At 34.6% G+C, this 24,895-nt stretch overlaps 1 protein-coding gene across 1 annotated transcript in view; it reads left to right on the forward strand.

Moving 5' to 3' along the window:
- Positions 1 to 24,895, forward strand: part of ATRNL1 (attractin like 1) — a 702,872-nt gene that overhangs the window by 85,985 nt on the left and 591,992 nt on the right. The window contains exon 9 of the mRNA XM_032609094.1: positions 5,019 to 5,202. Within this exon, the coding sequence (XP_032464985.1) occupies positions 5,019 to 5,202 (184 nt within the window). The remainder of the gene's footprint in view (positions 1 to 5,018; positions 5,203 to 24,895) is intronic.

The following is a 24,895-nucleotide window of genomic DNA, read 5'->3' on the forward strand; positions in this document are numbered from 1 at the left end:
TCTTCTTTTTAAAAATATAAGTATCGTTATAAATTTCCTTCTAAGCCAGTAGTTCTCACACTTGATGCATAGGAATCACCTAGAAGGTTGTTAAAATAGATTGCTGTGCCCTAATCCCTGATTTTCTTATTGATTATGTCAGGATTGGTGCCAGGGAATTTGCATTTTTAAAAAGTTTCCACGTAATTCCAATTGATGCTTTAGGGAACCACTGTTGAGAATGACTGCTTTAAGTACTGCTTTAGCTGTATCCCACACATTTTGAAATGTTGCATTTTTTGTTTCCATTTGGTTCAAAATGTTTTCTATTTTTTCGTGTGTGTTTTTTTCTTTTGGCTCCTGGATTGTTTAGTAGTATTTTGTTTGATTCAAATATATGAAGGTTTTCCCGATATCTTTCTTGCCATTATTTCTTGTTTAATTCTATTATTGTCAAATACTATGTTTTTTACAGTTAAAATTTTTCTTGAGTCTTATTTTCTGACCCAGAATATGGTCTACCTTGGTGAATGTTACATGTGAATTTGAAAAGATCTGCATTCTGCTCTAGTTGGTTGGGGTGTTCTATAAATGCCAGTTATATTATGGTTGATGGAGTTATTCACGTCTTCTATATCTTTACTGATATTCTGTTCAGTATTTTTCTTAGTTCTTGAAAAACCAGTATAGAAACCTCCAGTTATGATTGTGAATATATCTGTTTCATTTTTAAGTTCTATTAGTTTTTGCTTCACTCATTTACTTATTTTTAATTTTTAATATGTAATTAAAATTAATTTTAATTGAAGTATAGTTGATTTACAGTGTTGTGTTAGTTTCAGGGGTAGAGCAAAGAGATTCAGTTATGTATACATATGTATCTGTTTTTTTCAGATTCTTTTCCCTCATAGGTTCTTATAAAATATTGAGTATAGTTCCCTGTGCTATACAGTAGGTCCTTGTTGGTTATCTATTTTACATGTATGTTTCACTCATTTAGATGTTCTGTTATTGGGTGTTTACACAATTAGAATTGTTGGTTCTAATGATAAATTGTCCTCTTTCAGTCCCAGTTTCCTTCTGTTGTCTTTTCTGCCTGAAGAACTTATTTTAGTATTTCCTTTAGAGTAGGTCTGCTGGCCATGGATCGGCTTAATTTTTTTTACATCTGAGAATCTATTCATTTTATGTTCATCACTAAAGAATATTTTTGCTAGATATAGAATCCTGAGTTATAGTTATTTTTATAGTTATAGTTATTTTTCAGCACTTCCTTCTGTCCTGCATGGTTTCTTAGGATAAAATCATAGTCATTAACTGTTGTTCCCTTATAGGTAATTTGTTATTTTTCTGTAGCTGCTTCTGAGATGTTTTCTGCACTTTCAGTTTTCAGCGATTTCATTGTGGTGTGAATTTCTTTGAATTTATTCTATTCGTGGTTTGCTCAGCTTCTTGAATCTGTAGGACTATTAATTTATTGAGTTCTTTAAAATTTTATTTTTGTAGAGGTTACTCTAGAGTTTACAATATGCTTATTTATCTTTTCAGATTCTACCTTTAATTAATGTTCTACCACTTCACATATAGTGTCAGAAACTCAGACTAGTATCCCTGCATTTCCCTCTTTTAATATCATATCTCATATGTTATGAAGACCATAACAAATTGTTATACTTTTTGTTTTGGACACTTAATTATCATGTACTGGGAGGGAAAATGAGAAATGACACCTTTATCTACCCACATATCAGATATTTCCTATACTCCTCATTCATCTCTATAAATCCAGATTCTGGCTGGTTTCAAGTATCATTTTCATTCAGCTTGAACTTATTTTGGTCACTTTTTTATAGAGCAAGTCTGCAATAACATATTCTCTCTGTGGTTTTTTTTTTCCTTTATCTGAAAAAGGTTTTGTTTTACTTTCACTTTTGGGAAATATTTTGTGGGATGTAGAATTCTACTTTGATAGTTATTTTTTGGTATAGATTCTGGGTTAATGGGTTTTTTCCCCCTTCTCAGTAGTTTAAAAGTGTAACTTCACTGTCTTCTAACTTGCATGCTTTCTGTTGAGAAGTCAACTGGCATTCTTATTTTTGTTCTGCTTGTGCATCTTAATCACTTCCTGCTATTCCTTGGCGTGGGTTTCTTTATTTCTTTTTTTTTCTCCTGCTTGTATACCATTGATCTTCTTGGTTTTGTGGATTTATAGATTTCATTAAATTTGAGAAACTATTTTTTCAAACATCATTTCTGTCTACCTTACCACCACACTTCTTGGACTTCTATCATAGTAGATTAGACTACTTGATATTGTCATACAGGTCCCTGATATTCTGTTCATTTTTTTTCAGGGTTTTTGTTTGTTTTTTTCTGTGCTTCATTTTGGATAGTTTCTATTTCCATATTTTAAATTCATTGTTCTTTTCTTCCAGAGTGTCTAACCTTGTGTTAATTCTATACAATGTATTTTTCATTTCCAGGAGTTCTGAGTCTTTTTTATCTTCCATTTTTCCCTTATCATGTTTTCTGTAACATTATTGAACATATTTGAGTATATTTACAATAGCTTTTTTACAATAGCTTTTAATTCTATCATCTTTGTTATTTCTGTCTCTATTGATTGATTTTTCTTCTTGTTATGGGTCATATTTTCTTTGCCCTCTGTGCCTGTTAATTTTTTAATGCATTTTGAGCATTGTATGTTTTTACCTTGTTGGCTGCTGGACTTTGCTGTATTCCTTTAAAGAGTGTTGGACTTTGTACTAACATGGGGTTAAGCTTCCAGTGTAAGCATTTTGGGGGATTGCTTCTGAGGTCTGTTAGAGTGGATCCAGAGCAACTTTTAGTTTATGCCATCATTGTTTTTAAGAACAAATTGAAACCTAAATGAGTCACAATGTAGAGTTACTTAAATAAGTTATGTATCATCAATACAATGGAATTTAGCTGATAAAAAATGAAAAATGGGACCTGAAAAGATGTCCCAGATGTTAAGTGAAAAAATAGTTGTAAAATACCATGATTTTTTGGTACAAATATTTACAGGTATGTATGTACATGCAAGTCATTTTGTATATTGTAATAAAATATTCAGAATTATAGTTCGAAAATATTCTGAACATAGCAATTTGTGAAAAATACCTCTAGATAGTGGGCTAGAGCAGAAGGTAACATTCACTTTTGCATTATACAACGTTTTATTGCTACAATATTTTTTGATAAGAAGTATGTTTATCTTCTTTTGTTAAGAAGAGAGTGAATAAAAACATGAAAACCTTCAGTTTGGCCATATATATAGCTTTATATATATATATATATATATATATATATATATATATATATATATATGGCTTTAATAAGTGTTTGAAGTATATTAAAGAAATTGTTCCTAAGTTATTATTAACTTCATTCTTTGGAAATTACTTCCAAAATGTAATGCCCATTAGTTACAAGAGTACTCTGAAATTTCTTCAAATATGTTTAGTTTTCTCTAAGTAAAATTGGCTTTAACAACCCTTTTTGATACTTCTTTTATGACTGTTGAAGTATCACATTCTACACTACCTTAAAATTGTGTGTGAAGGATTTTTAAGTATCATCTTTATTTTCTGTATTTGCTTTGAGTATTTTCAGTGAGTTGTCTAGTATGCCAAAGTTGAGGTGAAAAGTTAGGGGGAAGATGGAAGTGTGGTCTGGGTGGATATTTAAAGACTAATAATAGAATTCTGTAGAGTTGCTCTTTATAATCTAAATTTTTTAAGGCCAAGGAGATGTGTATTTTCATCTTCTTATTTTTAAAAACATGTCTTTCATATGATTGGGCCTTGTTTTAGTGAATTTGCCATAGAAATAAGAGTCCCCTCTAGATATATCAAGCAGAATGGGAACTTAATATAGGGAGTTAATTACCAAAATACTAGAGACACCAAAATGAGGGGATCACCCAGAAATCTGGAGCTGCTACATACCCAGGCTGGAGCTTAGGACCACATTTGTAATTGAGCTACTTACTGTAGGTGCTACTGCTGCCACTGCGCAGGTGGTACCCCTGCTGCTGTTGCTATAAAACCACCACTGCCATTACCTACTGTAGTCACCTACCTGTTCCTTCTGTTAGAGAAGAAAGCAGAATCTTTCTTCCTTTTGCCTTCTAAGCTCTCCCCAGTACTTTCATTGGTGGAACCTGACGGTAACACATCTGTCAGTGAGTCTTGGAAATTTAATTTTTAGGTTTTTATCAGTAATACAAAGCACTCTTAGAAGGGACAGTGGGACTCATAACCAAGAGATAAAAGACCAGCAGAGTGCTAAAAATTGTTAAGGGCAAGAGTCATATCTTAATTTTAGTCTTTGTAATATCAGTGGCTAAACTCAGAGCCTGTGGCATAATAGGCTCTCATAAACTATTTGTTAAGTCTTTTTTTTTCAGGTTTGTTTACAAATACAGAAATGTATGTGAGAATAAAGTTTTCATTTTCTCTCTCACATACAAAAATTAGGTATTTTCAATATTTCAGTGTTTAATTAAAATTTGCAAAAAGACCAGTCTTATTTACCTTCAATCCCTAGCACCCAACATAGTAACTAACTAGCACATATTTAAAAATAAATTTATTTATTTATTTTGTGTGCGTTGGGTCTTTGTTGTGGTGCGTGGGCTTCTCATTGTGGTGGCTTCTCTTGTTGCAGAGCATGGGCTCTAGGCACATGGGCTTCAGTAGTTGTGGCACGTGGGCTCAATAGTTGTGTCTCACGGGCTCTAGAGTGCAGGCTCAGTAGTTGTGGCACATGGGCTTAGTTGCTCTGTGGCATGTGGGATCTTCCCAGACCAGGGATTGAACCTGTGTCTCCTGCATTGGCAGGCGGATTCTTAACCACCTAGCACATATTTAATAATTTTTTTTAATTAAATAATTATTAGGTATACTTTACTCATAAAATGTGGTATTAGAATGAACTTGTTGGTAGTTTGGTGGTGTATTAGTTTTATTTCTAAATACTATTTGAGTTCATGATTTATCTTCTTTCTCTTACAGCATCAAACACTTGGCTTGTTCCGGAAACTAAAGGAGCTATTGTTCAAGGTGGATATGGCCATACCAGTGTGTATGATGAAATAACAAAGTCCATTTATGTTCATGGAGGCTATAAAGCATTACCAGGCAACAAATATGGATTGGTAGATGACCTTTATAAGTATGAAGTTAACACTAAGACTTGGTGAGTAGATTGGGCAGAAGTACATTGTACATCTTGTACTGGTCATTTCACATATGCCAGAGTTTCTCTAGGGTACATACGTAAAAGTGAAATTGCTGTGTGTGAGGATATTCACATCCTTAACTTTACTACCCGTTGCCTAATTGCTTCTCAAGTCACTGTGATAATGTACACTTCCACCAGCAGGGTATAAGTGCCCTTGTTTCTTCGTAGTCTCACCAACACTTGGTAATTATGAGGATATTTTCCTTTTGCCAGTGCAGTGGAAGTGAGTGGTATTGTACTGATATTTTAATGTGCATACCCTGATTGCTATAGTGAATAAGCATATTTTTATGTGTTCATTTGCACTCGTGTTTTCTATTTAGTGAATTGCTTTTTCTAGGTATACAAGTTTTAAAATAGAATTTTTGTTGTACTCATTTTCTTTTGTAGGGCCTGGGAAGTGACCCCCTTTTTGTTTTTAAACACTAAACATTCTTTTAAACTTATATGAAATTACTTTATGTGTTTAAATTAAATACAGTTTTCCACCAAATTGTGATTTGTTCTATCCTCTTCACTGTCACTTTCAAACATATATTCTAATTTACACTTTATTTAAAAAAAGGAAGATGAAATTAAAAAAATGAAGACTTTTCCTTTGGGTAATTTTCCTATTTTCATTTTTTTAGTTTAATAAAATGCAGTATTATATTTTAGTAGATAGGCTACCTTGCTGAGCTATTAGTAAATGTGTGTTTAGAGAAATTCTTTTTCAATGGGGAAATAGATTATTCTGGACTACTATTTCCACTGAGAAAAATTAGGAGTTACATCTTTTTAAGGCATCATAGGAATATAAAGACAGTCCTATTTGTTGGTCAAGATTAAGGAGAGATAGAATGAAAAGGGAGGTATGATTGGCATTTTGCACAACTTTTGTCCTTGAGACAATTATAAATCCTGAAAACTGCCTGAGAAACTGAGCAGAACTTTCGTCAATCAATATGGAGGATCAAAATGGATTTCTAGGTGTGCCAAGGAATAGGGGTCTTGTTACACACTTCACAATGTAGTCAGGTTCCTGAAGTTCTAAACCTATGAGTCAGTATAAACTTATCTTTGAATCATCATGGTCTTTCATTGGTTTTGGTGCTCTGCCCGTAGTCTAACTCGTGGCAGAGCAAAAGTAAATCCTCTCTTGAGGAAGACAATATCATACAGAGCCTCAAATTATTTCATATACAATATTTGTTACAAAATAAAAAATAATAAGGCTTAGGAAAAGAAAAGCCATGAAAAAAACCCAGCCATTTGAAATATACCTATAGGATAATGGCATTTTCAGACAGAAACTTTAAAATAATAAGGATTTTATGATCAAGGAATTAAAATATAAGGTAGGAAAATATTAACAGACAACTGGAAGTTTTTACTAAAGAATGAAATGGAAATTATAGAAATAGAAAGTAGATTAAATGAATTAAAAATTCTTTGGATATGTTTACAGCAGGTTAGACACAGCTGAGGGGGGGATTAAAAAAATGGAAGATGGGTCAGAAGGAAATACCCATGTTGAAATAAAGAAAGACAAAGAATGAAAAATAAAACAGGGAAAGAATTATAAGGGACTTGTGGAAATGTTCTAACATGCATGTAATTGAGGTCCAGAAGAAGAGGATTGAGAAGATAACGTGGACCACTGTTTGAAGTCTTAAATGACTGAAAATTTTCAAAAGTGACAAAGGATAGCTAGCTACAAATTGAAGAAATTCCTTGAGTACCAAGGGGGTGAGTACAAAGAAACTTACACTTAGAAATATCACTGTAAAACTGATGAAAACCCAAATAGAATGAGAAAAGCAGCCAGAGGGGAAAAAGGCATATTCTCTTTAAAGAAGCAACACTAAGACTGACAACTGGTTTTTTTAACTGAAAAAATGGAATCTAGAAGACATGGTGTCTTCAAATGGCTGGAGGAAAATATCATCAGTCCAAAGTTCTTCACCCAGTGAAAAACCCTTAAAAAATGAAAGGAAAACATGGACTTTTCAGAAAAACAAGATGAATTTGACAGCAGCAGACCTGCAATACAGCAAACACTAAATAAATAAAGAAAATGCTAAATAGATCTTCAAAATATTGAAGTCGAAGAAAAATGATCCTAGATACTAGAAGGAATAGAGAAATGGAAAGGGTATATCTAAGTGATTATTTATTGTATAATACTATAATAGTAATAGAGGCTTAAATATATACAAAATTTAAATGGATGATAATAGCAGCACATAAATCAGGAAGAAGGGTAAATGGTGTTCAACATTACTAAGGTCCTTGTATCATATGGGAATTGATAAAAAACTAATTTATAGTAGACATTAATAGTTAAGGATTTATATTGTAATCATTAGGTAACAACAAAATATAAAAGTAAAACACTGTATATCCAACAGGTGAATAGAGGGAAAAATGAGAATAGTACTTAATGCATTTGGAAGAAAACAAGAAAGGAATAGAAAGGGAACAAAGTAAAGTTGGGACAAATATAAAGGAAGATGGTATATTTAACTCCAAATATGTTACAATTATACTAAATGTGAGGAAGTAAATATTCCAGTTACACTGAATGTAGGAGACAAATATTCCAGTCAAAAGCTAAAGATTTTTGGACTGGGTATAAAAATAAAACCTAGCCCTATGCTGCTTGGAAAATATACAAAAAGTATAAAAGTATTAAAAACTTTTGAATCAAAATCAAGATGATTATGATGCTGCCAGGAGGGAGATTTATAACTTTAAATGCATTTATTAGGAAAGATTTTAAAAAGCTTGAAAATCTGTCTAAGAAGTTAAAAAAATTAAAAGAAAAGAACAGCAGATTAATCCCAAAGAAGGGATAAAGTAAATAAAGATAGGGAAAAGAAAGAGAATAGGAGATAGAGTACAAATTAGTGAGATAGAAAACAAACATATGATAGAGATGATCATATAGCCACCAAAAATCAGCAAAGTTGGTTGTTTGTGAAGAATAATAGATAAATCCCTACCCAGATTTAGAAACAGAGATTACAGTTGGCCCTCTGCATCTGTGGATTCAACTAACCATGGATTGAAAATATTAAAAAATTTTCCAGAAAGTTCCAAAAAGCAAAGAAAACTTGAATTTGTCATGTGCCAGCAACTGTTTACATAGCATGTACATTATATTTACAACTGTTTACATAGCATTTACATTGTATTGGGTATTATAAGTAACCTAGAAGTGACTTAAAGTATACAGGAGGATGTGTGTAGGTATATGGAAATACTATGCCATTTTATATAAGGGACTTGAACATCTGTGGATTTTGGTATCCGTGAGGCTCCTGGAACCAATCTCTCCAAATAACCAAATCCAGAATGAAAAAGGACATTACAGACATTAAGTTCCACAGACATTAAAAGACAATAAAAGCATATGATAAGCAACTGTATGACAGTGAATTAAAAAAAAATCAAATGAACCATGTCAAATGTCTAGAAAAATGAAACCAGAATTGACACATGGAAAGACAGAAAATTGGGATAACATTATAGCAAAGAAATAGAATCTATACTTGAAATGCTCTTCCCTTAAAAAACAAGCACAAACAAAACAAGACAAAATAAAACCCAAAACTCTCCATGCCCAGATCACTTTACTGGTGAATTTGCCCAAACATTTAAGAAGTACATATTTAAGAAATAATACCAGTCCTTCACAAAATTTCAGAGAACAGAAATAATTATTTTGCAATTTATGGGGCTAGCAAAACTTTGATACAAAACTATGAAAAAGATATTACAGGTAAGAAATTATAGTGTTATATTTTTCATGAAAATAGATACAAAATATCAGGTGAATCCAGCAATTTATGAAAAGTATAATACATCATTTGGGTTCACTCTAAGAATATAAGGTTAATTAAAAATTCATAAAATCAGAGTAATTAACACATTAAAAGAATAAAGAAGTGAAGGCATATAATCTTCTCAAATGTTGCAAAGGAAAGTTTAGATAAAATTTAACAAGTATTCATGATAAAAACTCAAATACAATAGGAATAGAAGCAAACTATTTGTGTGGTAAAAGGTACAAACCAATAGAAAAACTTTATTGCAAAAATTATAGTGTAATGTTGAAAAATTTTCCTTTAAGTTTAGAAATGAATAAGAATGGCTACTATCAGTGTTTCTATTCAACATTGTATTGGCATTTCCAGCCAGTGCAATAATACAATTAAAGTTAAAGGGAATAACAAAGTATAAAAGATATATGGGTAATAGGTTGCTAGGTATAAGGTCAATATAAAGAAAACCAATCTAATATAATTTTGTATACCGGGAACAATTAGAAAATGATGATTTAAAAGCAGTACAATTTTAAATACAATTTAAAAGCATTACAATAAAAGCAATACAGTTTATCATCAGAACATCAACAACCTGAGACGTAAATGTAATGACATATACAGAGGATCTTTCCATAGAAAACTCAAAAACCGTGTGAGAAATTGAAGACCTAAATAAATGGAAGGTACATAATGATAATTAATTGAAACAATATTGTAGAGATATCTATTCTGCCCAAATTGATCTTTAGATTTAATGTAATCCCAAAACAAAATTGCAGAAAGCATTTTTCTTTTAGAAATTGACATGCTTATTTAAAAATTATGTGAAAATGCAGAAGACCAATCATAGCTAAACCAAAACTTTTAGAAGAACAAAGCTGGAAGACTTCTCTCCTAGATTTCATGAATTCGAAGCTACAGTAATTAAGTGTTGCTGCAAAGACAGGGACATAGACCATTGTAGCAAATAGGAATTCCCCAGACAGACCTACACACTTATTGGCACTTACTGTAACAAAGTTGGCACTACACAGTCGTTTTTTCAATAAATTATTCTGGGCCAATTGGTATACAATTGAAAGAAATGAATTTAGGGCCCTGCTTCAAATCATACACAAAAATTAGTTTCAGATCAATTGTAAATCTAAGTATGGAATGTAAAATAATAAATATTGTAGAAGATAACGGGTAAATATCTTTGCTTTTGTTGGCAAAGAAAGACTTTAAAAATAGTATCTAAATAATACTCTTAATAAAGGAAAAAGGATAGACTGAACTATGTATGTCTAAAAAATATCACTAAGAAGGTGAAAAGGCAAGCTGCAGTGTAGGAGATATTTGCAACACATAAAGTCAACAAAGGTCTCTATTCCTGAATATGTAGAGAAGTACTACAGATCAACAAGAAAATGTCAGATGACTCAAGAGAAAATGGGCAGGCGACTTGAACAAAAGGATATCCAAATGACCAAAATGCATTTTAAAAGTTGCTCAACCTTATTAGCCACAGGGTTATTTAAATTCAGGTACCACTACACACCCACTTAAATGGTTAAAATTTACAATATTGATAATCCAAGTGTGTATAAACCAGTAGAAGCATTTGAAAAACGTTTTGACAGTTTCTCCTAAATTTGAATACATTCACACACCCATATGTAATGTATGTATCCTATTAAATAGTTATTTTAGTTATATATTCAACAAATGCATATATGTATGCAGTACAAATATAGTATACATATATACTATATTTCAGACACTCATTATGCAGAGAAATTATCAAGGATAAACATCATGAATAGCATGTTCATCAGTATTTAGTAGAATATAAGTAACTAATAACATATTTATAAAATTGTCTTATATCATTTTCCAAAACCTCTGGCAGCTACATTTTTAGGAAATCACAAAAACTTGATAGTTTAATAAACTAGCTTTGAATACTTTAATGTAAAACTAATTCTCATTATACCAAATTTAAGAAGCTAGAAGAAATCATTTCATGTAACCAGATTACCATTAATATGAAAACATATTTCAAGTATATGTGATTTCAAAGATTGTTTAAAGTACAGAATTAATATAGTACCACGGAAGCACTATCTAAAACATCCTGTATTTATAGGAATTCCTATTTCTCAAAAATGATTCCTTTTGTATTGTTAGGATGTTTTATTAATTAGTACTGTATTATCCTTTGCTAAGAGACTTTTAATTTGCTGTAATGATTTTGAGGACCAGGGCCACTATGGTCTTGATTTGTTAGCCTTGTTAGATGAGGTGTCTCATAACGTTTTTTGCACATATGTGTTTGTAGAGCTTGTAGTAGTAGCCCACATCTTCATTTTTTTCTTCTATGTCAAGGCTTTTCTGTGATAGTAGAGACCTCAAATTTTCTTGTCCTATTGTTGAAGTCATTTTCTCTATTATTGTGTTCCTTTAAAACACAATAATAAAAGCACAATATGTTTTAACATATAAGGAACATATTAAACATTATCATTTACAGTCATTATCATTTACATTTACATTGCAACTGTAATTATAAATTTGGTATTTTTTCCAGTTAAAAAAAATATTTCAGCTATACTTCTAGAAATACTAAAAAAGTGGTGAGTCTAATGTTTCCTCATGATTAGATTCAGGGTTTGCATTTTGGTAGATCACTAAAATGTGTTCTATGGATTTTTTTTTTTTGGGAAAAAACTTTTACTGAAATAAAATTCATATAACATAAAATTCTCCATTGTAACCATTTAAAGTGTACAATTCAGTGGTTTTTAGTATAGTATATATATAGTGTTATGTATATATAGTGTATATAGTGTTATGCAACCATCAATAATTCCAGAGTATTTCCATCACCGCAAAAAGAAATCCTGTACTTTCCTATATCGTTTCCCTCCATTTCCTGGAAACTGCTAACCTACTTTCTGTTTCTATAGATTTGCCTATTCTCAATATTTCATATAAATGGAATGTACAGTATGTGACATTTTGCATCTGGCTTCTTTCACTTAGCATAATTTTTCAGGGTTCATCCATGCCGTAGTATAATTCTGTACTTAATTCTTTTTATGGCTGAATAATATTCCACTGTATGAATATACCTCATATTGTTAATCCACTCATCAGTTGATGGACATTTGGGTTGTTTTCACTTTGGGCTATTTTGAATGAGGCTGCTATGAACTTTCATGCAGAGGTTAACTTTCATATCTTGGTTAAAGTAATAGTTAAAGTGTTTCCAGGTTTCTCCACTGTAAAGATACAATTTTTCCATTTTAAATTAATAAACACTGTGTGGAGATACTTTGAGACTATGTAAATATTTTGTTTCTCATTAAACTTTTACACACTAGTTTTAGCATCCATTGATCATTCTTGTTATCACTGTGATGGTTACCAAACAGTGATATTGTAATATTATTTCTTGTAAATATCCCAAGTTGTGTGTTCACTTATATCAGTATCAATTGATGGATTTTTATTTTAATCAATGTTCTATAATCAATTACTATTCTTTATTTTGGCGTTCAAAGTATCCCAGATTTGGCCATCGTGAGCTTCTTTCAATAAGGCTCCTCTATTCTTTAGACATGTCCCCAGTCACTCTAGTGCATTTCTACACTTTCTGGCAGAGATGCAAAAAAAAAAAAAAAAAAAAATTCTGTTTACATCTTATAGTTTCCCTGCTGGAGTAAGTCATTTCCCCTAAGGAACCTAGATTACTTTTAGTAGAGAATGGTATTTAAAAACCAAGATTAGGGGACTAGGTATGTTTATTATTTTTTTGATGTGTTTATAGACCCTATCAGAAGATGGAGCCAGAAAATTTACAAAGACACACATGTTTATACTTATTTATAGAAGTGGGTATACAGCTCTGTGTCTGTATATATGTCTGTCTGTCTAAACCTTGTCTGTCTAAACTGCATAATGATGTAATACAACATTACAGGATTTATTTTAGACCTGTCTTCCATATTTGTAAATTCCTTTTGAAAGTGAGAAACCCAGACCCCACTTTACAATTCATATATTTTAAAAAATTATCTGCTTACCAGGTACTAAGGGTAGGGTTTATTTATTGCAGTAAAGATATCATATCTGGAAAAGCAACTGCAGTTTTTATCACCACCATTTTATTTTGTTGTCCTTTAATTAATAGACTTTAGTTTTTAGAACAGTTTTAGGTTTAAAGAAAAGTGAGCAAAAGGTATGGAGATTTCCCCAATACTCCCACATCTTCCCCACCCCAAGTCCCTCTATTATTAACATCTTGTATTAGTGTGGTACGTTTGTTACAATTGAGTCAATATTGATACATTATTATTAACTAAAGGCCATAGATTACATTAGCATTTACTTTTGTGTTGTTGGTCCAGTGGGTTTACACCATGTATAATGACATATTCTACTGCTACTGTATAATGTAGAATAGTTTCAATTGCCCTAGGAATCATGTGTGCTTATCTCCCTCTCTCCCTGCCCAAACTCTGGCAACCGCTGATATTTTTACTGTCTTCATTGTTTTTGCCTTTACCAGAATGTTATATAGTTGGAATCATATAGTATAAATCCTTTTTTAGATTGGCTTCTTTCACTTAGCAGTTTGCATTTAAGGTTCCTCCAAGTCTTTTTATGGCTTAATAGCCCATTTCTTTTATCACTGAATAATATTCTATTGTATGGACGTGGTACAGTTGTTTATCCATTCACCTGTTGAAGAACATCTTGGTTGTTTCCGAGTTTTGACAGTTATGAATAAAGTTGCTATAAACATCCACTTGCAGTTTTTTGCGTGGACATAAAATTTCAACCAATGAGTGCAATTGTTGGATTGTGTGGTAAGAGTGTTTATTTTTATGAGTATGTTTAGTTCTGTAAGAGTGGTTGTACTATTTTTCATTCCCGCCAGCAATGAATGTTGCTCTGCATCCTTGCTAGCATTTGGTGTCAGTGTTTTGAATTTTATCCATTCTAATAGGTAGTGGTATTTCATTGTTTTAAGGTGTAATTCCCTAATGACCTATAATGAGCATTTTTCCATATGCTTATTTTGCCATCTGTGTGTCTTCTTTGGTATCTGTTCAGACCTTTTGCCAATTTTTAATTGAGTTGTTTGTTTTCTAATTGTTGAGTTTTAAGAGTTCTTTTTATATTTTGGATTCAAGTCCTTTATCAGGTATTTGCTACAAATACTTTCTCCGAGTCTGTGGCTTACTGTTTCATTCTCCGAATGGTGTCTTTCATAGAGTCAAGGTTTTTAATTTTAATGAAACCCAACTTATCATTTTTTTCTTTCATGATTTGTGCTTTTGGTGCTGTATCTAAAAAGTCATCAGTAAACTCACGGTCACCCAGATTTTCTTCTATATTATCTTCTAGGAGTTTTATAGTTTTCATTTTACATTTAGGCCTATGATTCATTTTGTGTTAATTTTTGTAGAAGGTGTAAGATCTGTCAAACTCCTTTTTTTTGTGGATGTCCAGTTGTTTCAGCACCATTTATTGAAATGACTGTCCTCTCTCTCTTGAGTTGTTTTTGTTCTTTTGTCAGAAGTTAGTTGACTATTTGTGAGTCTATTTCTGGGCTTATTTTTCTGTTCCATTGATCTATGTGTCTGTTCTCTCCCCAGTACCACACTGTTTTTATTATTGTAGCTTTATAGTAAGTCTTGAAGTAGCGTTAGTTCTCTGAATATATTCCTCTCTCTCAGTATTGTGTTGGCTATTCTTGTGAGAATTTTGATGGGATTGCATTGAATATATAGACTAAGCTGGGAAGAACTGACATCTTGACAGTAGTGAATCGTCCTGTCCATGTATTATATATGGCCTACCCCTTTATTTACCTCTTTGATTTCTTTCATCAAAGTTTTGTAATTTTCCCAATATAGATCTTATACATATTTTGTTAGATTTATACCTATTTCAGTTTTGTGGGGATGCTATATAAGTGTTGTGTCTTTATTTCAAGTATCCATTGTTCATTGTTAATATGTAAAAAAGCGATTGACTTTCGCATATTAACCTCATATCCTACAACCTTGCCGTAATTACTTATTAGTTCCAGGAGTGTTTTGTTTTTTGTTGTTGATTGTTTGGGATTTCTTACATAGGCAATCATATCATGTGTGAAAAAAGACAGTTTTATTTATTCCTTACCGTTTTGTATATCCTTTTATTCCCTTTTCTTGTCTTATTGCACTAACTAGGACTTCCAGTAAAATGTTGAATAGGAGTGGTGAGAGAGTATATCTAGTCTTGCTCTTTCTTAGAATGAAAACAGCTTTCCATTTTCTTGCCATTAGTATAATTGTTTTTTTTAATAGATCTTTATTGGAGTATAATTGCTTCACAATACTGTGTTAGTTTCTGTTGCACAACAAAACGAATCAGCCATATGCATACACATGTCCCCATATCCCCTCACTCTTGAGCTTCCCTCCCATCCACCCTATCCCACCCTTCATCACAAAGCACTGAGCCGATCTCCCTGTGCTATGCTGCTGCTTCCACCAACCATTTTACATTTGGTAGTGTATGTATGTCGATGCTACTCTCCCTTCGCCTCAGCTTTGCCCTCCCACCCCATGTCCTCAAGTCCATTTTCTATGTCTATCTCTTTTCCTGCCCTGAAACTAGGTTCAGCAGTACCATTTTTTTTTTTTTACATTCCATATATATGTGTTAGCATATGGTATTTGTTTTTCTCTTTCTGACTTACTTCACTCTGTATGACAGACTCTAGGTCCATCCACCTCACTACAAATAACTCAATTTCGTTTCTTTGTATGCCTGAGTTATAGTCCAGTGTATATATATGCTACATCTTCTTTATCCATTCATCTGTCGATGGACATTTAGGTTGGTTCCATGTCCTGGCTATTGTAAATAGTGCTGCAATGAATATTGTGGTACATGTCTCTTTTTGAATTATGGTTTTCTCAGGGTATATGCCCACTAGTGGGATTGCTGGGTCATATGGTAGTTCTATTTTTAGTTTTTTAAGGAACCTCCATACTGTTCTCCATAGTCGCTGTATCAATTTACATTCCCACCAACAGTGCAAGAGGGTTCCCTTTTCTCCACACCCTCTCCAGCATTTGTTGTTTGCAGATTTTTTTCATGATGGCCATTCTGACTGGTGTGAAGTGATGCCTCGTTCTAGTTTTGATTTGCATTTCTCTAATAATTAGTGTTGTTGAGCATCTTTTCATTTGCCTCTTAGCCATCTGTATGTCTTCCTTGGTGAAATGTCTATTTAGGTATTCTGCCCATTTTTTAACTGGATTGTTTGTTTTTTTGATATTGAGCTTCATGAGCTGTTTGTATATTTTGGAGATCAATCCTTTTTCTGTTGTTTCATTTGCAAATATTTTCTCCCATTCTGAGGGTTATCTTTTTGTCTTCTTTATTGCTTCCTTTTCTGTGCAAAGGCTTTTAAGTTTAGTTAAGTCCTATTTGTTTATTTTTGTTTTTATTTCCATTACTCTAGGAGGTGGGTCAAAAAAGATCTTGCTGAGGTTTATGTCAAAGAGTGTTTTTCCTATGTTTCCCTCTAAGAGTTTTATAGTGTCTGGTCTTACATTTAAGTCTTTAATCCATTTTGAGTTTATTTTTGTGTATGGTGTTAGGTAGTGTTCTAGTTTCATTCTTTCACATATAGCTGTCCAGTTTTCCCAGCACCACTGGGAAAGAGGCTGTCTTTTCTCCATTGTATGTTCTTGCCTCCTTTGTTGTAAATTAGGTGCCCATATGTGCGTGGGTTTATCTCTGGGCATTCTGTCTTGTACCGTTGATCTATATTTCTGTTTGTGTGCCAGTACCATACTGTCTTGATTATTGTACCTTTGTGATATAATTTGAAGTCAGGGAGACTGATTCCTCCAAGTCCATTTTTCTTTCTCAAGATTGCTTTGGCTATTCAGGGTCTTTTGTGTTTCCATACGAATTGTAAAATTTTTTGTTCTAATTCTGTGAAGAATGTCATTGGTAGTTTGATAGGGATTGCATTGAATCTGTAGATTGCTTTGGGTGGTATAGTCATTTTCACAATACTGATTCTTCCCATCCAAGAACATGGTATATTTGTCCATCTGTTTTTGTCATCTTTGATTTCTTTCATCACTGTTTTATAGTCTTCTGAGTACAAGTCTTTCACCTCCTTAGGCAGGTTTATTCCTAGGTATTACATTCTTTTTCTTGCAGTGGTAAATGGGAGTGTTTCCTTAGTTTCTCTTTCTGATTTTTCGTTGTTGGTATAGGAATGCCAGAGATTTATGTTCATTAATTTTGTATCCTGCAACTTACCAAATTCATTGATTAGTTCTAGTAGTTTTCTAGATTTTCTATGTATAGTGTCTTGTCATCGGCAAACAGTGACAGTTTTACTTCTTCTTTTCCAGTGTATTCCTTTTATTTCTTTTTCTTCTCTGAATGCTGGGGCTAGGACTTCCAAAACTATGTTGAATAAGAGTGGCAAGAGTACACATCCTTGTCTTGTTCCTGATCTTAGTGGAAATGCTTTCAGTTTTTCACCATTGAGCATGATGCTTGCTGTGGGTTTGTCATATATGGCCTTTATTTTGTTGAGGTAGGTTCTCTCTATGCCCATTTTCTGGAGAGTTTTTATCATAAATCGGTGTTGAATTTTGTCAAAAGCTTTTTCTGCATCTATTGAGATGATCATATGGTTTTTATTCCTTAATTTATTAATGTGGTGTATTACATTGATTGATTTGCATACATTGAAGAAACCTTGCATCCCTGGGGTAAATCCCACTTGAGCCTTTTAATGTGCTGTTGGATTCTGTTTTTTAGTATTTTGTTCAGGATTTTTGCGTCTGTGTTCATCAGTGATATTGGTCTATAATTTTCTTTTTTTTATGATATCTTTTTCTGGTTTTGGTATCAGGTGATGGTGGCTTCATAGAATTAATATGGGAGTGTTTCTCCCTCTGCAATTTTTTGGAAGAGTTTGAGAAGGATCAGTGTTAGCTCTTCTCTAAGTGTTTGATAGAATTCGCCTGTGAAGCCATCTGGTCCTGGACTTCTGTTTGTTGGAAGATTTTTAATTATGGTTTCAATTTCATTACTTGTGATAGTAATGAAATCTTTTTTCTTTATTCTGCTCCTTGGCAGTTATTTCCACCATTTTGTCTTCCAGCTCACTTATTCATTCTTCTGACTCAGTTATTCTGTTATTGATTCCTTCTAGTGTATTTTTCATTTCAGTTGTTATGTTGTTCATCTCTGTTTGTTTGTTCTTTAGTTCTTCTAGATCTTTGTTAAACATTTCTTGTATTTTCTCAATCTGTGCCTCCATTCTGTTTTTGAGATTCTGGATTCTCTTTACTATCATTACTCTGAATTCTTTTTCAGGTAGATTGCCTATTTCCTCTTCATTTAATCTTGTAGGTTTTTACCTTGCTCTTTCATTTGTGACATATTTTTTTGCCATCTCTTTTTTTTTTTATGAGTGGGATTGTGTTCCTGTCTTACTGGTTGTTTGGCCTGAGCTTTCCGGCTCTGGTCGACTATTGGGTAGAGCTGGGACTTGGTGCTGAGATGAGGAACTCCGTGACCTCACTCAGATGAATATTCCCTGGGGTCTGAGGTTCTCTGTTAGTCCAGTGGTTCGGACTTGGAACTCCCACTGCAGGATCTTTCACCCGACCCTGGGCTCATGAACCAAGATCCTCCAAGCCGCCTGTGGCGGCAAAAAAAAAAACAAACCCAAAAAAGCCAAGAACAATAACAAAGTAAAATATAAAATTAGACTAGGAAACTAAGAGATATGTTAGGAAGAATATAAAAATAAAAATATAGATGAATCAACAACTGGGAGGTACAACAGTACCATAATAGTACAAAAGACAAGGGGGCCGGAAATAAAAGGGTGTGGGGGAAGGCCTTGGCTGTGGAGGGTGGAGCCTAAGCAAGGACCAGGTTTGGGTGGTGGGCGGAGCCAATGCTCAGGGCCCACAGGGCTGCAAAAGGCCCTAGGGGCTGTGGGGCATGGGACTTAGGCTCAAGGAACAGAAGGGGCTGAGGCGTGCCCCCACCCCTGGTCTCAGAGGGCAGGAACCTTACCTGGGAGCCCAGCATTCTTCCTGGGCTTGAGTGGGCATGGCAAACACCCTCCTCTCCTCTCCTACTCCTCCAGTCTGGGAGGGCCCCTCCCACCTACCTCTCCTGATCTCCCTGGCCTCCCTCCTATGCCCCCAAGGATCCATGCAGCCTGGAGGGGAGTTTGGAGGGCAGGGGATCGGCCTGGGAGCTCAGCAGGCTCCCTGGCCCTGAGTGGATGGGGCAGTCGCCCTCTGCTCCTCTCCTGCTCTTCCCGGAGAGTCCCTCCCACCTGCCTCTCCTGATCTCCCCAGCCTCAGGGGCACTGATCCTGTGTGGCCTCCACTTCTCCTCCCTCCTCAGTCCCCCTACGTCCTACTGGTTCACTTTGGGGTTCCTCCCTTATCCTTGGGTGTCAGAGTCCCCCATTAGCGGCCAGCAGGCGCCCTAGTTGTGGGGAGATGCTAATTCCATGTCTTCCCACACTGCCATCTTGACTCAGCCTCTAGTTTTTTTGATAAATTTTTTTTATCAAGGTAAGGAAATGCCCTTCTATTTCTAGAGTTATTATTTCTAGAGTTGAGAGAGTACTTTATATATTCTAGATATAAATCCTTTATCAGATATGTGATTTGCAAATATTTTCTCCCATTCTGTATGTTGTTTTTCACTTTATTTTTAGTGTCCTTTGAAGCTCAGAAATTTTAATTTTTAAGACCATTTTATCTGTTATATATTTTGTCACTTAAGCTTTTGGTGTCATATCTAAGCATCCATTGCCTAACCCAAGGCAAGGAATATTTACTTCTGTAGTTTCTTCTAAGAGTTTTATCACTTGTAGCTCTTAAATTTAGGCCTTTTATCAATTTTTAGTTAATTTTTGCATATATTGTAAGGGAAGGGTTCAGTTTCTCTCTTTTGTACCTAGATATCCAGTTGCCTTAGCACCATTTGTTGAAAAGAGTATTCTTTCCTTTCATTGAGTTGGCTATCCTGGGCCCTTGAATTTCCACGTGAATCACAGGATTAGTTTGTCAATGAGAGAAATATCCAGCTGGGATTTTATAGAGAGTGAGTTGAATCTGTAGATCAGTTTGGAGAGTATCCAATCCATGTAAATGGGATATCCTTTCATTTTTTTAGGCTATCTTTAATTTCTCTCTTCAATGTTTTCTAGTTTTCATGGTTTAAATTTAATACTTGTTTCATTAAATTTATTTTTAAATACTTTTTCATACTAATGTAAATTGAATTGTTTTATTATTTTTATCTTGGGATTTTTCACTTCTGGTTTTAGATATACAATTTATTTTTATTTTATTTTAACCTCCAAACTTGCTAAACTCACTTATTAGTTCTAGCAGTTTTTTGTGGATTTCTTTGAATTTCTATGTATAAGATCATGTCATCTGCAAATAATGAGACTTTTACTTCTTCCTTTCTAATTTAGATGCATTTAATTTTATGGTCTTGCCCATTTTCCTTCTTATAATCTCTAATACAAAGTTGAATAAAAGTGACAAGAGCAAAAATCCTTGTCTTATTCCTGATCTTAGAGGGGGAACATTTAATCTTTTACCATTAAGTATGATGTTAGCTCTGGGTTTTTTTTTTTTTCTTTTTTGTATATATCCTTTCTATTGGGTTTCTATGGCTGCTGTAACAAATTACCACAAACTGTGTAGCTTAAAACAATGGAAAGATATTCTCTCACAGGTCTGGAGGCCAGAAATCCAAAATTAACGTGTGACCACGGCCGTGCCCCCTCCAGAAATGCTAGGGGAAATTCCTTTCCTTGCCTCTTCCAGCTTTGGCTGTCAGTATTCCTGGAGTTGTGGCTGAATCATTCCAGTTGCCTCCACAGTTACATTACCTTCTCCTCTTTTCTGTGTGTCTCTTATAAGGACACTTGTCATTAGATTAGGTCCACTGGATAATCCAAGATGAGTTCCTTATCTCAAGATCCTTAATTTAATTACATCTGAAAAGACTTTTTTCCAAATAAGGTAACATTCACAGGTTCTGGAGATTAGGACATGGATCCATCTTTTGTGGTGGTGCACCATTCAGCCATACCAGATTGAGGAAGTTACCTTCTATCTCTATTTTGTTGGGTGCTTTTTATCATGAAAGGGTGTTGGATTTTTTCTAGGCTTTAGCTGCGTCTATTGGGTATATATGCAGAAGTGGGATTGCTGGATCATATTATAGTTCTTGGTAGTTAAATTTTAAATTTTTTCTGGAATGTTCATACTGTTTTCCAAGTTGACCATACCAATTTCCATTCCCACCAATAGTATAGAAGGGTTCCCTTTTCTTCACATTCTTGCAAACACTTATCTTTTAAAAATTAAATTAATTAATTATTTTAAATTGAAATAAAACTGACATAAAACATTGTATTAGTTTTAGGTGTACAACATAATGAATTGTTATATGTATATATTGTAAAATGATTACAACAGTTTAGTTAACACCCATCACATACATAGTTATGAATTATTTCTTTCTTGTAATGAGAACTTTTAAGTACTTAACAACTTTCAAACATAATACAATATTGTTAACTATAATCACTGTGCTGTATATTACATTCCCAGGACTTATTTGTCTTAAAACTGGAAGTTTGTGCCTTTTGACCACATTTACTCATTTCACCCACCTTCTACCACCTGACTTTGGTGGCCACCAATCTATTCTCTGTATCTATAAGTTCATTTAAAAACATTTTTAGATATTGCATATTTGTGAGGTCATACAGTATTTGCCTTTCTCTGTCTGACTTATTTCACTTAGTGTAATGCCCTCAAGGTCCATCTGTGTTGTTGCAAATGGCAGGATTTCCTTTTTTTTTTTTAAATGGCTGAATAATATTCCCCTTTGTATATATATCTTTATCCATTCATCCGTTGATGGACACTCAGGTTGTATCCATGTCTTAGTTATTGTAAATAATGCTGCAGTGAAGATGGGGGTGCAGATATCTTTTTGAGATAGCTATTTTGTTTCCTTTGGATAAATACTCAGAAGGGGAATTGCTGGATAATTTGGTAGTTCTAAATTTGTAATTAGATTTGTAATTTGTAATAGTAATTCTAAATTGGTTTTTGAGGAACCTCAGTACTGTTTTCCACAGTGGTTGTACCAATTTATATTCCCATCAACAGTGCACAAGGGTTCCCTTTTCTCCACATCCTCACCAATACTTTATTTCCTGTGTTTTTGATAATAGCCATTCCAACAGCTTTGTGTATGTGCGTGAGGTGATACCTCATTGTGGTTTTGATTTGCATTTCCTTGTTGAGTGATGTTGAGCACTTTTTCATGTACCTGTTGGCCCTCTGTCTTCTTTGGAAAAATGTCTGTTCAGATCCTCTGCCCATTTTAAAATTAAATTGTTCTCTTTTTCTATTGAGTTATATGAGTTTGTAATATATTTTGGAGATGGAATTTTCTCCATCACACAAAGCCAGGCCTGATACTGAGAGCGTCTTACTTATTTTCCCCAGGGCAGTGCCTGAAGTGTTCAAGGTTATGCATACTCTTCCATGGCAGCAGAGTTGAGCCGGTTATATGTGTGTGCTCATTCATGACCTGCAGAAGCTAAAGTGTGCTGTCTGCAGGGGTGTGTATGGGGTGCGGGCTCTGTGGGGGAGGGATTTATGGATTGTTGGGAGCATGGGTGTGCTAGTTGAGGTGAATCTACAGGTAATACACTGTAGATTTATGGGTGGGCCTCTCTGTAGAGTTCATGAGGTAGTTAGTAGAAACATTAGCCCTGCTGGGTTTTTTACCCTGGTTGCCGTGAGCCCCCTTTTCCCTCCCCTGCCCATCCTGCCATTGTTTTGGAATGGGTGAGAAAGAAGTGGGCTTCTTGGGCATCATCCCGCTTGGCCACGGAAGCTAGGCACTTACTAGGTTCTCACTTTCCCCCTGGGAGAAAGAGCAGATTGAGTGAGTTTCTCTTGGCAGTGAGCTGTTGCCTTGGGGGTGGGGGTGATGTGGTAAAGCGAAACTGTTCTTCTTACCCTCTTCAGTCCTGTTCTTGGAATTTTTGCTCCAAGTGGTGCTAGGACTTCTCTGCTGGGCACCTACAAAGGTACTCCTGTCTCTGAGTAGTTGACAAAATCAGTGCTTCTGTGGGAGGATGAAGGCAGTGTCGACTGAAAAAAAAGTGCACAACCTAAAAGTTGAGAGTTAATGTTTTATTCGGTGGACAAATCTGAGGACTTAAGCCTGTGACATAGCATCTCGGCTAACTCTGAGAGACTGCTCCAAAGAGGCAAGCAGGAGCCAGGTATATGGCAGTTTTTGCAACAAAGACCAGGTAGTCAGAACATCAAAAGATTGCTGTTAATTTAAAGAAAACCAGGGCTTCCCTGGTGGCGCAGTGGTCGAGAGTCCGCCTGCTGATGCAGGGGACACGGGTTCGTGCCCCGGTCCGGGGAGATCCCACATGCCGCGGAGCGGCTGGGCCCGTGAGCCATGGCCGCTGAGCCTGCGCGTCCGGAGCCTGTGCTCCGCAACGGGAGAGGCCACAACAGTGAGAGGCCCACATACCGCAAAAAAAAAAAAAAAAAAGAAAACCAGATATCTCAAGTTAAGGAGTTTAGCACTTTTCTGTGTATGGGAAGATGCAAAGCCTAGGCTCATTGAGATCATTCCTTTGATATGCACCTCAGCTATCTGGGGCCAGTATCCTGTGCTCCTCATCCTGAGTGTCCTCAGGGTGCACTGTCCTGGGTGGCTGCAGTGGAGTGCATTCTGTTTCCATCCTGAGTTCTCTCAGGGCTCACCGTCATGGTTGCAGTGTGATGGCTCGATGGCTGCAACTTCATTTGTTTACCATATGGCAGGCAATATTTTTTATTCACAGTAGGAAACTTATTCCTACGTCTTGCTGATGTCTCTCCCTGTATCCTCGTATTCTGACTTTAAAAAATTTAACACTTTTCATATGCCATCCCGTGGCCTTCTGGCCCTTATTGTTTCTAATGAGAAGTCAGCTATTTATCTTATTGGGGTTCTGTTGTGTGGGAAGAACCTTCTTTCTCCTGCTGCTTTAAAGATTTTACCCTTGGCCTTCAGTATTTTTACTATTTTATGTCTGAGTGTGGCTCTTTCTGTATTTTTTCCTACTTGAAGTTTGTTGATCTTCTTGGATGTGTATGCTAATGTTTTTCATCGAATTTAGGAAGTTGTCAGCCATTATTTCTTGAAAAGTCTTCTTCCTCTTCCTCCTCTGCCCTAGTATTCCCAGTAAATGTATGTTGCTGCTGTTAATGGTGTTCTACATTTCTCATAGACTCTGTTCATTTTCCTCTCTGTTTTTTGAATTGCAGGATCTCTATTGATTTATCTACTTGTTCACTGATTTCTTTTCTTGCTGCTTGCTGAAATATACTGTTGAGCTTCTCTACTAAATTTTAAAATTTCAGTATTACACTTTTCAATTCCAAATTTTCCTTTTTTTGTTATTTCTCTTTGCTAATGTTTTATATTTGATAAGGTGTTGTCATATTTTCCTTTACTGGTTTAAACATTGTATTCTTTAAGTCTTTGACTATATTTATAATAGCTGCTTTAAAGTATTTTTTGTTTCATCTGACATCTGGGTTCTCTTAAAGGTAGTTTTGTTGCTTGCTTTTATTCCTGTGTATGGGTCACACTTTCCTATTTCATTGCATACCATAATTTTCCCTGAAAACCAGACATTTTAGATAATATATTGTAGCAACTCTGGATCCTGACTTTTCCTT

The sequence above is a fragment of the Phocoena sinus genome, chromosome 16 (genome assembly GCF_008692025.1).
Source record: "Phocoena sinus isolate mPhoSin1 chromosome 16, mPhoSin1.pri, whole genome shotgun sequence".
In the NCBI taxonomy this organism is placed as follows: Eukaryota; Metazoa; Chordata; class Mammalia; order Artiodactyla; family Phocoenidae; genus Phocoena; species Phocoena sinus.